This window comes from Camelina sativa, chromosome 7 (genome assembly GCF_030686135.1).
Source record: "Camelina sativa cultivar CO46 ecotype springtype chromosome 7, ASM3068613v1".
Classification (NCBI taxonomy): Eukaryota; Viridiplantae; Streptophyta; class Magnoliopsida; order Brassicales; family Brassicaceae; genus Camelina; species Camelina sativa.
The window spans coordinates 7,657,146-7,670,861 of NC_141886.1; the positions used below are offsets into that span (position 1 = coordinate 7,657,146).

Sequence of the window (13,716 nt, forward strand, 5' to 3'; positions counted from 1 at the left end):
GAGATTCCAATATCAAAACTAAACTATATCTTCTGGATAAACGAAAGAGACCTTAACATCCCAAGTCCGTCAAAGTTAATGTATGTGATACACGTTCTAATTAGTTGCATATATATTTATACATTTCTAACAGTGACCGTTCAATAGATTATTTTTGTCCATCAATATGTACATCATGTATGTGATTCTTTTTCATCTTAGAAGAGGACTCACATCACAGAAGCCTGGAGGTGTCACACTAAACATTTAAAATATAGATTGGTGTAATTGTATCCAAACATTTTATCTATGTTTTGGATATAATATAGTTTTATGGTTTGTATTTCAAATTTTGATGTGTAACTAAAGATGTTGTGTGTCCTAATTAGTTTGATCAAAAAAAAAAAAAAGTGTGTCCTAATTAGTATGTAAAATTGAGAAACTACATTTTATGAACTTAAATAGTTTATATTTCTAACATGAAGATTGTAACATTTTGAACAAGTACGTTCATAAAAATTAAAATTAATAAAAATAATCGCAAAACAGCAGTTGAATATAAAATCATCATTTAAAAGTCCATTCAGGTTTGAATCTTTTGATACCAAATATGACACGTTACAGAAATAAGATATTAGATATGAATGATTAGTTAATTAACAAAATACAAAAAGGTTAAGCTAGAAGAAGAAAAATAACATACAAAAAAACTATTAAAACAAAAAAAGAGAGATGATTTGACGAGTGACTGATCAAAATATGGCAGACACTGTCCGTACCTTTCTTTTCTAAGTTCTGAAATTGCTGACTTTTCTGTTCTTTCTTTCTTTTCTCCTCCCATACACAATTTATTAACCAATCTTCTGGAGTCAATGCAGTTACTTACTTACTTATCCCATTCAATTCAATTCTGATATCTCCTCCACTCCACACACACCTTTTCCTCACATACTTTGACATTTTGACACATTCCTTTGTTATTTCTCTCAAATAGTATTGTCGTTAAAGTACATAGTTGATTTGATTATGTAACCATATCAAGTAAACTTAATAGTTAGTTATACTGTTTGTTTGTTACCAGCAGGTTTCATCTCCACGACCACAAGTATGCATGTTGACAAGCAAACAATAAAAGTAATAATTTTTATATGGTTATTGTAAATGGCCGATGTGTTCATTTTTTTTTTTTTTTAAATAGATACCTTTTTCATTAATAAGCAACGGAAACTTTACAAGAGTTGGAGATTACATTAGAGAAGAACACATTTCAGAAGTAAAACATTATGAGGCTTGGAAGTGAGTGAACCATAAACATAGGTAATCAGCTTGTGGGGGGGGGGGAGGTAAGTTATTTCGGTCCAACCATAAGAGTCTACGCCGGAGTTGGAGCTGAATATCTCGTTGGAGCTGGGCTTCTGAGCGGAAAGCAGGACCATGGAGTCTAGAGTTTCTCTCTTTCCAAATAGCATAGATCAAAGCATGGAAAACTAGTTTGCAAATTGAATTAAGTTTCCTATTTGTGGTGGGAGACTTAATCCAATTTACAAAACCATCAAAAGTACTTGGAGGAAGGGGTTGAAATCGTTCATAGAATCTATTCCAAAGATTTAGAGAATAAGGACAAATGAAGAATAGGTGGTTCTGTGATTCTGCACCTGTCTGACATAGGAGGCAAGTTGGTGGAACAGGTAGACTCCAGCGAATCAATCTATCGCGTGTAGTGAGCCTATTTTGGACAGTAAGCCAAGCCATGAACGCCATTTTAGGAATGCGTTCTTTGAACCAAATCTGAGTATGCCATAGGACTGAATTACCAGGAGGATGCTGATGCCGCCAAGTTCTAAGCGAAGAGAAAGTGTCAATAGTTTGCTCTGGATCAGTCTTCCACTGGTAAGTATCGTTTCCCAAGCCTTGCTGTGGAGGGTTGTGTCCTTGTAGGCAAGCTCGAAGCAAAAGAACAAGTGGGTGTCGACTTCTGGGGAGAGTCCAGCTGTTGTTTCTTGAGGCTTCACACACCCTAGCTTGGTAAGGGATACCCGTGACTCTTGGACCCTGATCCCCGATGACACCCATTAGGGGACCAAGTCCCGTCCAGTTGTCGTGCCAAAACAAGGCTTGTTCTCCTGAGTGGACTTTGCAGAACACATACGGCCTTGCAAGTGGACGTAGCTTTAACAAACCCTTCCAAATGCAGCTTCCCGTGGAACGGAAATCTGCTTCCCAGAAGATTTTGTCTCTAATCAGCTTCCCGTAGCCGATGTGTTCATTGTTTCGCACCTCGTGTGATTAATGGATTATTTTAAACGTACTTACAAAACATTATGTTAAAATGTGATGTTTCAGACAGAAATAACAAATTTATTTAGCATAATTATAATTTTCAGTTTGGAGAAATTTAAATTAATATAGTTAACTGCAACAGAGCTTGCCTGATCGATACGTCAATCGTTCAACAAAACTATTATATGAAACGACTTCTATATAGTTATAAGTTCATGCAATCGTAATAACTCATAAAAACTTTTATATTGTACATGAACAATCACATCACGAATTAACTAACCATATAGTATATGGTAAGTATACAGATATATATACTCTTATCGCATCTTTTTTTTTGCATGAATATATATACCTTATCGCATTATATGCCATATATCTATATATATGATATCTCATGTTTGAAAAAAAATGAATACATGAATGACCACAACAGGAGCGGTCAAAACCAAAATGTAGAGAATTTATTATGTTCAATAGGGAAAAATTAAGATTTCACCTATGTTTGTCTACTTGGTGAATTATTTAAGGTGAAAATATTAGAATTATTATTATCATTATCGTCGGTGTGGAAAAAAAATTAGTTTCTCTCCTTAGTTACTGTTGATAAACAGAAAAACATATAGACCGTAAGATATGATAATTCTATCCCAAAATTAATCACAAATTGTCATAAGTGTCACACATCTTCTTCTTTCTTATTTTATACGTATATATCATTTAATTTGTCTGACAAAAAAAAAACTACTAAACAGTTAATTATTTTGTGAAAGATTTTGTTTTCATTTAGGCTTTCAAACAAATACATATATATGATACAGCAATTATAAGTCGATTACAATAGTGTTATTGTTGTGTCATTATCGGAATTCAAAACTTGTATTTGCATGTTATTCACACACAAAAATTAGGAAAACAGTATTTGTAACAAATGAAATCTCAGATTTATTGGGTTCAACAAAAGCCCATCAACGCAAGAATGAGCCCATCAACAAGAAACATAGTTTTTATTTGGGGGCGAGTCGTGTCATGTGAGAGGCAGAGCATCAAAGGAGTGAAGAACTTGTTCCAACAACATCCTCGTACTTGAATCCAAAGGGTTCTCTGGTTTGTCTGAATGAACAACGTTCAATAGATAAAGCTTCTTAGAACTCACAAATGCAGCCGAGAAAACCCTCTTGATCCCTCCTCTCGTGCTATCAATCTTGTATTCAAACTCATACACTTGTTGTTGTTGTTGTCCTTGTCCTGATCTCTCTCCAAATGATACAACTTCAGCTTCCTTTGTACTTTCCTAATTTTCAAACAAAACCCACATAAAGCTTTCCACCAAAACACATTTTCTATTAGGGGTTTTGAGAAGGAGACGAACCTTTCGTTTCTCAGCGTTAATGAGCTTATCAGCTACAAATTGAGGATCACCAAAGTCTTCAAGACTCTTTATACGGACAGGACTCACTACAACTCCAATATTGTTGCTTCCATTGTTTTGTTCTTCAAACAGAGCATTGGCTCCTGCTTTCTCTACCTTTAAATTCCCCATTCATTAATTAGCATTTGGAGTGAGTGAATACACAAATTTTTTGTAACTCAGTTTCGAATTGTACCTTGGTATAAGAAGAGGGTATGAGAAGAGTGAAGCCATTGTTGGAATCAGTGTATCTTTGAAGGTCTGCGGTTGATTTGGCCTTATCCAATAAGAGCCCATTGAATAAAAGAGTGAGAATCGAGAGATTTAGGTGTCTCTTGCTGAGATTGATGCCATTGGTGGATGAAGGATTCTGGGTAAAGCAGAGTATCTGCTGCTTATGGATCTTGTGATGAGATAAAGACGGTGATGATGAGAAGAGAGCCAATTTGGGAGGAGAAGGCAAGTGAGGAGAAGCTAAGAAGCTTGACGACCACATTTTGCTTCCTCCTCCTCCTTATCACATGTTTGCCGTTAAAGTCCCAATCTTTGGTTTATTCGGATCTTTTAGTTTTACACAAATAGCTACCAATCTACATTCGATGGTACACATCGATATACATCGGTTTAGATCGGTTTGGTCTATCCGGATTAAGAAGAAGAAATATCAGCCAAACAAAAAAAAATGAATCATTAGCCCAAATCTTTGATGGTTTACTCAAAAACTCACAGTGAAATTTCATTTTACCCAAAATTTTCTGCAGCTTAAACTTCAATGGAACAAACAAAAATGCTTTTGGAGAACATCTGATTAATCAGACATAGCAACAGATAAATTCTTCCAAGGATCAGGCACGTTCTGAGCACAACTCTCCAGGACATTCACCAATGGTCCAGCTTGATAAGACTTGGCCTCCTTTTTTGTTATAAAGCTTTGAAGTACACCGTGAACGCTCTCTCTAGCCATGCTTGTCAGAATCTGAGTGTAAATTTCGATCGATGGGAAAAAATCTGGAAGTAGAACGGTTTCAAAGTCCCTCATAACTGTTGTATCCAACTGTTCGATATCAATCAAGTGTGCCAAAGGTTTCCGGCTGAAGCCAAAGCCAAAAGAAAAAGTGAACAAATTAGTATGGCAAAAGCTATGGTACCTTCCATAATAATACAGTAAAGTTGATAAGCTCTTACCTCTTTTGGACCTCTGAGATACCCTTGAGCTTAAGTAGAGCCCTTATCTTTCCGAAACTTTCCTCCTTTGTAATAATGTGTATTATCTTCGACGAAGTTGAATCCAGAAGCTCTGCAAACTGCGACAGAAACGTAAATATTTGGTTTTAGTAAATACTTCACATATTACAGTAGAAGAGCCATCCACTTTTTATATGTAAGCCCTATTAGTGAATGCTACTTCTGTAACTGTTTGTTTTTAATTCTAAACTTTAACAACTTTTTACTTTCTTATTATCTCACATTCACAAAACTTTAAGTCTATGGTATTGTAGATACAAAAATAAGGTATCATACCTTCTCTAGCTTTTTATCTTCTGTTGAACAGACATTTACAGTCTGGACAATATAAGAGCCTTGGCTGGCAACAGAATCACTGACGGTAACTCTGTTGATTGATCTCCCCAAAAGACCCTGGACTGCCGGAATAGTGGTAGCAGTAAAACTATCGTTGAAAACTACTGATTGGTGTTTGCTGGAAATGGCCTGCTTAATGGATTTAACAGCATCTAGATAACCACTACTGCAAAGGGAACCTAGTTCATCGATGACCTGTGTAAGTGTGAGAAACCAATTAGCAGTGTTGAATGCTCTTAAATATAGGATGCAGAGACTCCATAGCATGATACGTAGAGTTAAAGAGAGGCCTATTGATATCCAGAAAAATAGAAACATATTTATAGTTAAGACCCAATAGATATCCTCCATGACATGAAAACACAGAGAAAACTGCCATGAAAATGAGCATTTCTTCTTATGGCAAGGTGTGGACTAAGTAGATATGTAGCTATAAGGATCAGACTTCCACTAAAACAGGAAACTCGGAATGATGTTGGGAAAGCCGCCAAGACCAGTAAGAATTTACCCAAAGCAATTAATAGTGGCCTAGTGTGACAAACACTGAGCCAATTATTCAGAATCAGGCAGGAGATGGTGTTGGTTGGTGGTATATTCTTGAAAGCTCGAAAAGAAACAAAACCTAACAAACATCATTCATAACAAATAAAAAAACCTGCCAACCAGCTTCATCCACTACATCATTCATAATAAATAAAAAGACCTGCCAACCAGCCTCAATGTGAAGCCTAGTACGTTTATTTATAGGAAAACGATTTGGAAATGTTTGGACTGCAGTTTAATGAAACAGGAGATAAGATTTTAGCATACCAGCAATGAAACACCCGATATATCAACGCCCTTCGAGTTGACAATCTCCAAAAGTCTCTCAGGTGTAGCAACTATAAACTCAGGCTCGACACTTTTCAATCTACAGCACGAAAGGCAGCTTGTCAGAATTGGAAAGGAAAAAAAAGATTAGTATCCTATCCTTCATGTAGCAACAGCATGGAAAATATGTAAAAGAGACTTGACTGCAAAAAGAAAAAGACAGGTAATGGACTGGTTAGATGTACCCGGAAATCTGATGATCTAGTGACGCTCCTTGGTGTAAGCTCACTGTGTGAATTCCAATACCTTTCAGTGCCTTACAAACCGATCGAACCTAAGCATGATTAAATAAAAATGGCTGCATTATGTCCCAAAAGAAAAGGGCTGTTGCCTATTGTACTAAAGAAAGAAAACAGTCACGCAGCTAGACGTTATGATTCTAACCTGAGAAGCTTTGGACTGAGATGGCACAAGGTACAAAAGAAAAGGGCTGTTACCAATCGACTCATCCTCCTCCTCGTCTTTCTCCCGTTTAGCAATAGCATCTGCTGCGGTTGAAACAATCCACGCAATCTGTTCAACAGTAGAAGACATTCCACTTGTCTCTACAATATCTTTCCCAGATAAGAAACATTTCCAGAACTCAATTCCCCAAGTGCTAGTGAACAAGAACTTGTCATGCTGTTCGCTGTATGTGCCATCTTTGCGAAACGAGTTCTCTATCTCATTCAGGTTTGACATCAGAAACTTTGATGGACCATCCATCTTCTCAACACCGTCAATAGACATAGGAGATGGTTTCTTGTCTTCTTTATCTCTACTCTTCACCTTATTCTTCTTCTTCTTCTTCTTTTTCGTGATATCAGGTTTACCCTGCCTCTCATTATATGGGTCTTGAGGTGTAGGAAGACTAAAACACATTCCCTATAAGATTCAATAATATAAAACCAGATGCATTAATTCACCAAAAACATCTCCAATTTCAAATTTACAGTTTCAGCGAACCCTAAGAGTATTCAAACAGACACTCCTCTTCACCAAATTGAACATTTCCAATTTTTCAAAAGTCGTTCAAGCTCAAGCTGAGCTAATAGAAATATACAGATTCATAGAACCCTAAAAATCGAATCGAATAGTGTGTGTGTAAAAGAGTGTGAGGAGATGATACCTGACACATGCTGCGTTTGCCAGACTTGCGGCGTTTCTTGGCGGCGATAATGGCAGCGATGCGAGCAGAAACAGTGGCGGAATCGTTCTTTCTACTCATCTTCTTCCTCGTCACTTTGTTCTTCTTCCTCTGCACATTATCGTCGCCTTTCGCCATTGTGATTTTACTTCTTTGGAGGTTTAGAGCTTCGCGGCGGCCGTTGCTCTTAACTTTAGCCTTCGCTTCCGGATTCTTTGTTCCGGGTTAAACCTTTATATACTTGTGGTATAATTGTAATTTAGGAGAAGTTATAAGGCTAACGATGTCATTTGGAGTATCAATAACCGGGCTATTTGGTTTGGAAAAAGCCGGACCTTTCAATTGATTGTGATAAACCGGTTTTTTATTTGATAGCTTCACGTGACATCTTCTTCATTTCTAAATCGAACAAAACTGTTTGCTTACATAATAAGCATTTCTACAAAAGAAAAAAATTCTAACAATCTCTTTTTGTTCTGTGTTCAAAATAAAGAAACATTGCTGATCAATTAAGTCGCTTGATCTGAGCAAATCTTGATCTCTTGTTTCTCTTCCTCCACACAAACATTAGATTCGGGTACTACTATTTTCTCTTCTTCATTGCCTCTCTTCTCTGTCACATTAGATTCGGGTAGTGTTTTCTTCTCTTCATCGTCGCCTCTCGTCTCTGTCACATTAGAATGCTTTCGTCTATGATGATGAGCATGATCATATTTGGAAGAAGCTAAGTGATCCAAAGCCATTACAACATCTGCGATCACCGGTCTCATACTAGGCTGTTCTTGAACACACATTGCAGCTATTGCAAGTGCTTGGTACACTCCTCTAATTGGATATTCTCCTTCCATCAACGGATCAACCATTTTCTTGAAATTATTCCTATTTTTAAACAACGGACGCGCCTGTAAGGTTACCAAAAGTGTGAACTGTGCTCAGCTAGATAAAGGAGGAAAAGCAAAATTTATAATAAAGTGAGAGACTTTATCTTTACCCATTCGACTAGACTCTGTTTGTTACGTGGTCTCGTGTTATCGATCGCTTTCCTTCCAGTGATAAGCTCCAAAAGAACGACACCGAAACTGTATACATCTGATTTGAATGTGAGTTGTCCTGTTAATGCGTAATCAGGAGCACAGTATCCGTATGTTCCCATAACCCTTGTGGAAACATGAGTTTCACTCCCTCTTGGTCCTACTTTAGCTAACCCAAAATCTGAGAGCTTTGCGTGATACTCTTCATCGAGCAAGATATTCGAACACTTGAGATCACGGTAGATCACAGGAGGCTTTATTGTATCGTGGAGATACTCTAGACCTCTCGCTGCACCAGCCGCAATTTTCATCCGAGTGTTCCACGCTAGCGGTTTTTTACTATGAGGAAGATCTAAAGCAAACAGAACATACGACAACAAGTTATAACATAATCAACAAAACATGTTTATAACAAGTCATGTTGCTTTAGAGAAAGCTATATGAGTTGAGGTATATAAAACATACCATGGAGGTGATTGTCCAAAGACCCTAGTGGCATGTACTCATACACCAATAGTCTCTGAACACCCTCAGCGCAAAAACCGATAAGCTTCACAAGATTCGGATGGTCAGCAAGACTTAACGTCAAGACTTCAACCACAAATTCCCTAATTCCTTGAGAACCAGTCCGGTCAAGTTGCTTAATCGCAACAACCTATCGAAACACCATTACAAAAACTCTTAAAAATCCTCCTCTAACAAGCTAACCACATTCCACAATGTTTGATTATACATCACAAGACACATAAACAAACAAACCTGATTAATCTTCTCAATGAAACCTCTGTAAACTTTACCAAACCCTCCTTCACCTAAAAAACAATCTGACTTAAAGTTTCCGGTAGCAACAGCGAGTTGTCCAAAAGTAAAAGTCTGAGCTTTCTTCCCTGAAACTTCATCTTCAACCAAAGTATCCTTTGCATCCAAAGCTAATTGATCCTCCTCTTTAGTATCTACTTCCTCGTTTACATTTCCACATAGAGTAACTTTTAAACAATCTACACAAACACATCACAAAGATGAATCCATGAATGAATACAAACAAAGAAGAACACAACAAAACCTAACAAATGAAACGGCTTTAATGCAATGTAGCGAAACAAAAAACAAAATGAAACCCAGATCGAAAACTACTAAAACAGATAACACCCACATCGAAAGATTCAGAATTTGAGAGAAATAAAAATCGGATTTTTGGGAAAAACCTGAGCTGGGTTGCGTTTGGTTGTCTCGATTGATGTTCTTATGAACGATGTTAGGATCGTTGGTGAGTTTTTTTGGGGAGGTGACATCATTCTTCTTCGTGGTTTTGGGCTCTGATCGTTTGTTTGATTTCACGGTGCGTCCGAAACAACCCATCGCTGAAAAAATCTAGAAGCTTTTCTCTCTCTCTCTCGTTGGAGAAGGAAAAAAAACCCTAGAGATTTAGAATTAACACAGAGAATAAAGGGAAAATGGAAAAGGGAAAACAAAAAATCTGATTTTTGGGGAAAGAAGAAGAGGAAGAGTTACGAAAGAGAGAGAGAGAGAGAGAGAGAGAAGAGGAGAGGGCAAAGTGAGAGAGATGCTTAATTTGAACTTTTTTAAAGGAAAGAAGAAACGTAGTTATTGTCTGCGGGAAGGTGCATCGTAAGGGTTATTAATAGTAACCAATGAGGTTCGTGCAGTTAAATTGTGTCTTTTGTAAAGTAGTGATAAAAATGTGGGAGCTGCTCGGTCAAAGCTTTTTCTGGTTAATTCTCTTTTTCTTTTTAACCTTTTTTTTTGACGTCTGAAATTTATATTATTCCAACAATGGAACCGATGAGTTACAACAGCTAACTACTATCCAAAGAGAGCAGGTAAAGTTAGCCTACAACTAGAATCCCTTTATATTATACAATAGGGAACTATACCAAAAGGGAGCCTACACTTTTATACACCAAAAAATACCTTCCCTGAAAGTTTCTTGTTCTAAAAGAAAACTATCACCAAAATACTGCCAATTAAAACAGGGGACAAACCTCTTTCTTCCAAGAAGACAGTACGTAACCACTCTGGTACCCTGAAGCTACATCTGATTGGTATCTCATATCCTCAGTGACACTCTGAGCTATAAAGTTTGCTCCTCTGTTTGCTGCAGCTATTTCCAACTCCAACTTCCACTCCTTAAAAGGTTTCAAAAAATTGTTTATCGCCACAGATTGCGGCTTAAACGAAGGCCAAGCAATCGGTCTAGAGACTGCTCCAACCAGTGCTTTGTCTTGGAATGAGAATATGACATTGTCCACCCCATGACTCGCCATACTTTCCATAGACCAAAGTAAAACTCTTAAAGTTGTGTCTCCTTTGGAAGTGATGTTTGCAAAAGCCCTACGACTGTGCAAAAGAACCTCCCCTGTATCATCTCTTAGAACCCATGATCCCCCTGCAACTTGATTTCTTTTTTACCAAGAGGAACCAACATTGCATTTCAGCCAATCCTTAGGTGGCTTTTTCCAAAGCCCGCCCACCATTATTGTTTCTTGTAGCCCTTGAGACCGCTCTTGTTCAATCGAAGTTTCCTCCTCCCTCTCCAGGATTTAAGCCTCATACCATTCCTTTACATCTTCTCTGATTTTCTCAACCGTCTCCAATGGTGAAAAATTCTTTCCTTCAAAGTTAAGGGCATTCCTGTTTTTCCATAGTCTCCAAAGGATCCAAGGGAAACTTTTGCGAAGATTGGACAACCATCTTGTGTTATTTCTGTTCTCAAGCAGATGATAGAAATTTGAAAAGATTGTACCATTTTGGAACCCAGCCTCCGGAAAAGGAAAGTCTGAAAGGGCCCAAACCTGTCTTGCCAAAGGACGGAGAAATAGAGTATGATTAGTTGATTCACTTGGTTCACCACAAAGCTGACAGGTCTCATCAACACTCATTCCTCTGCCATTTAAATTTACCGCCACAGGCAGAATACCACTGATAACCTTCCAGAGAAACACTTTAATTTTTGGGTCGGTCTGAAGGGTCAAGATCAGTTTTTTCAATTTGACCGTCTAAGGTTGGACATTAGCTTCCCTTATCAATGTGGTGCTTGCCTCTTGATCCACGAGCTAGTAGGCCGACTTTACTGAGAAATCTCCACTTTGGTTGAACTGCCAAATGTGATAATTTTCTTGGGTAAATATCGGTTTTATGGCCAGTATTCTAGTGATATCTTGGGGCAGGAACAACTCTTCCAAAATCTCTCTATTCCAGAACCCTGAATGAGGATCTATCAGATCACAGACTTTTAACCCTACTTCAAAGATCTGATTTCTTCTCCATGGAGCTCTATAGCCATTGTCTTTAATCCATGGATCAATCCACACATTCAGAGACTTACCATTACCAACCTTCTTTATCAGACCTTTCTTTAGTAACTCTCTGCCAAACAATATTCTTATCCAAGCAAAGGAAGGTCTTTGGCCTATGATTGCATCTAAAAATTCAGCTTCTTCAAAATATCTGCTTTTCATAAGTCTTGCCATTAGACAATCCGGTTGCTTAAGCAGTCTCCAAGCTTGCTTTACCAGTAGTGCTTGATTAAATTGGTGAATCTTTCTAAACCCTAGACCACCCAAATCTTTTGGAAGACAGAGCTTGTCCCAATTTTGCCAGTGAATTTTCCTTGAGTGCTCACAAGAATTCCACCAGAAGGAAGCCAAAGCACTTTCCTTGAGTGCTCACAATCCGGCTGCTTAAGCAGTCTCCAAGCTTGCTTTGCCAGTAGTGCTTGATTAAATTGGTGAATCTTTCCGAACCCTAGACCGCCCAAATCTTTTTCTTTCTAACCTTTCAACCTTTTTTTCTTTCTTTTTTCTTTTTCACCAACGTAAATTAGCTTATACATGAGTCTGTAGATAAATTAAAGCTCATAGTACTCAAGGAGCGAAATCCCTTTTTAAGAAGGTACAAATTAGAAAAATCTTTGGGTAAACGATTTTTTTTTTTTTCAAAGGCATTTGGGTAAATGAAATTAGGATGAAGAAATAAACCTACCTATATTTTAATTTTTCTAACAGTTTGTATCTTATTTTCATCTTAGGTGAACCATAAGAATTGAGAAAACATATAAATCTAAGTGATCAACATTGAAAGCCTGTAACCAATACCACCATACTGAAATTCACCATAATTTGACCATCGGAGTGCAAATGTGAATATACAACATATTTTATGGAATATTGTATAAATAGTTAGTTAATCATGATTCATGAATCAAGAATGCATTAAAATGTTTATGAAGACGTGTGTTTGTATGTGTGTGTGAATACTTTGGTCATGCACCAAAAGAAAATTTATAAACAAGTTCAAGTAGAAGGTAAGTTGTAAATTATATAAAACAAAAAGAAATCATCTTATTTCAAATCAAATGCCAAACTCTAATGAAAACAAATCTTTTATATGAATAATTTATTGTGAAACACAAGTATGATTACTCCATCACAAACACATATCATTACACTTGTCCATGTAGTATTACATAATCCTTAAAGTGTAACATTTGTCATTATATCTTTCTACTTGTCATTACCAAAACTAATGAGTAAACTAATGAGTAGGTGGCTCATGTTTTGTTTACTTCACTATAAATAGGAAGAAGTGTTAGTGAATAATAATGGTGTACGTAGGAGAGTAAGAAGAACAAACATAATAAACTCCATTATTCATATTCCTCTCTTGTCTTCTATTCCACCTTGTTTTTCTTGTCTCATACACTATTATATAGTAGTTTCATAACATAATTGTCTTTTTTTTTTATATATACTCGAAAAAATATTGTCTATAAATTTTTCAAATGCAACATTTTAGAATCATTTGAGACTCTTTTTTTGTATGATGGATGAATATAATTGTGCATTTAAATTAATTAATCTTAATAAATGAGGGATGAAAAATGTGCCCTATATTGTTTTTGAGAAACCATAAAAGATATTCATAACAAATATTATACACTTTTACACATGCAATGCACTTTTTGTATTATTCACATCATCTTAATAAACAAAATTTTCACTCTCTCATCCAAAAATATTTTTGTCCTTTTAATATGCCATTAAATTTTAAAAATAGCAATTATCATAAAGAGATTTTAGAAATGGTATAAAATAGATTTGGGGAATTATTCATGAAACTCCCTACACATATTATTATCATTATTTATTTTATTTTATTTTATTTTATTAACATAGATTGATTCAGTTTTAGATATAATTAGCTAAATATCTAACAACATATATCATTTAATATTTATTTTGAATAAATTGAAAAGAGACATTGTGACTGATTTTATACAATTTTTTAGAAGTTTGCCTAGTATTATTATTAAAATTACTACATCAATTGGTATGGTATAACCATTTTGATTTATTTGAATGGTGAGATTCTTAAAACTCTATTTTTGTCAATATATTTATTATATTTTTTATTTTTTT

The 13,716-nt window shown here is 36.2% G+C and overlaps 4 protein-coding genes across 5 annotated transcripts; all 4 read right to left on the reverse strand.

Moving 5' to 3' along the window:
• Positions 1-1,520: 1,520 nt before the first annotated feature.
• On the reverse strand, positions 1,521-2,052 carry LOC147941011 (uncharacterized). Its single transcript, XM_087458344.1, has 2 exons — positions 1,635-2,052; positions 1,521-1,573 (listed from the first exon to the last, which is right to left on the reverse strand). The coding sequence occupies exons 1-2, from the start codon at positions 2,050-2,052 to the stop codon at positions 1,521-1,523; spliced, it is 471 nt and encodes a 156-aa protein (XP_087314470.1).
• Positions 2,053-3,180: 1,128 nt separating this feature from the next.
• LOC104700665 (psbP domain-containing protein 2, chloroplastic) lies at positions 3,181-4,310 on the reverse strand. The gene is made up of 3 exons (XM_010416198.3): positions 3,867-4,310; positions 3,632-3,787; positions 3,181-3,553 (listed from the first exon to the last, which is right to left on the reverse strand). Exons 1-3 carry the CDS (start codon positions 4,164-4,166, stop codon positions 3,287-3,289), a joined length of 723 nt encoding a protein of 240 aa, XP_010414500.1. The 5' UTR covers positions 4,167-4,310; the 3' UTR covers positions 3,181-3,286.
• A 22-nt stretch (positions 4,311-4,332) lies between these two features.
• On the reverse strand, positions 4,333-7,468 carry LOC104700666 (uncharacterized). The gene is made up of 7 exons (XM_010416199.2): positions 7,230-7,468; positions 6,506-6,985; positions 6,307-6,395; positions 6,062-6,161; positions 5,192-5,446; positions 4,856-4,974; positions 4,333-4,761 (listed from the first exon to the last, which is right to left on the reverse strand). The coding sequence occupies exons 1-7, from the start codon at positions 7,383-7,385 to the stop codon at positions 4,479-4,481; spliced, it is 1,482 nt and encodes a 493-aa protein (XP_010414501.2). The 5' UTR covers positions 7,386-7,468; the 3' UTR covers positions 4,333-4,478.
• A 125-nt stretch (positions 7,469-7,593) lies between these two features.
• Positions 7,594-9,853, reverse strand: LOC104700667 (putative serine/threonine-protein kinase PBL6). Of its 2 annotated transcripts, none has more exons than XM_010416200.2 (5): positions 9,484-9,853; positions 9,038-9,276; positions 8,744-8,933; positions 8,239-8,630; positions 7,594-8,149 (listed from the first exon to the last, which is right to left on the reverse strand). In XM_010416200.2, exons 1-5 carry the CDS (start codon positions 9,635-9,637, stop codon positions 7,757-7,759), a joined length of 1,368 nt encoding a protein of 455 aa, XP_010414502.1. In that variant the 5' UTR covers positions 9,638-9,853; the 3' UTR covers positions 7,594-7,756. The 2 variants fall into 2 exon arrangements, with proteins under 2 accessions (XP_010414502.1, XP_019083097.1); XM_019227552.2 differs by having other exon boundaries at positions 7,594-8,126; positions 9,484-9,835.
• Between the last annotated feature and the right edge of the window lie 3,863 nt (positions 9,854-13,716).

What these genes read in the sequence shown, in the direction of transcription:
- LOC104700666 (XM_010416199.2), bottom strand. Translation starts at nt 7,385, where the DNA reads ATGGCGAAAGGCGACGATAATGTGCAGAGGAAGAAGAACAAAGTGACG. An exon ending in TATCGGGTGTTTCATTGCTG is followed by an intron (nt 5,447 to 6,061) that starts GTATGCTAAAAT and finishes ACACTTACACAG; the next exon opens with GTCATCGATGAACTAGGTTC. An exon ending in AAGATAAAAAGCTAGAGAAG is followed by an intron (nt 4,975 to 5,191) that starts GTATGATACCTT and finishes TTTCTGTCGCAG; the next exon opens with TTTGCAGAGCTTCTGGATTC.
- LOC104700665 (XM_010416198.3), bottom strand. Translation starts at nt 4,166, where the DNA reads ATGTGGTCGTCAAGCTTCTTAGCTTCTCCTCACTTGCCTTCTCCTCCC. An exon ending in TACCCTCTTCTTATACCAAG is followed by an intron (nt 3,788 to 3,866) that starts GTACAATTCGAA and finishes GGGAATTTAAAG; the next exon opens with GTAGAGAAAGCAGGAGCCAA. An exon ending in TTAACGCTGAGAAACGAAAG is followed by an intron (nt 3,554 to 3,631) that starts GTTCGTCTCCTT and finishes TTTGAAAATTAG; the next exon opens with GAAAGTACAAAGGAAGCTGA.
- LOC104700667 (XM_010416200.2), bottom strand. Translation starts at nt 9,637, where the DNA reads ATGGGTTGTTTCGGACGCACCGTGAAATCAAACAAACGATCAGAGCCC. An exon ending in CCAAACGCAACCCAGCTCAG is followed by an intron (nt 9,277 to 9,483) that starts GTTTTTCCCAAA and finishes GTGTTTGTGTAG; the next exon opens with ATTGTTTAAAAGTTACTCTA. An exon ending in TTTGGACAATCACCTCCATG is followed by an intron (nt 8,631 to 8,743) that starts GTATGTTTTATA and finishes TGTTTGCTTTAG; the next exon opens with ATCTTCCTCATAGTAAAAAA.
- LOC147941011 (XM_087458344.1), bottom strand. Translation starts at nt 2,052, where the DNA reads ATGGGTGTCATCGGGGATCAGGGTCCAAGAGTCACGGGTATCCCTTAC. An exon ending in TTGCCTCCTATGTCAGACAG is followed by an intron (nt 1,574 to 1,634) that starts GTGCAGAATCAC and finishes TCTTTGGAATAG; the next exon opens with ATTCTATGAACGATTTCAAC.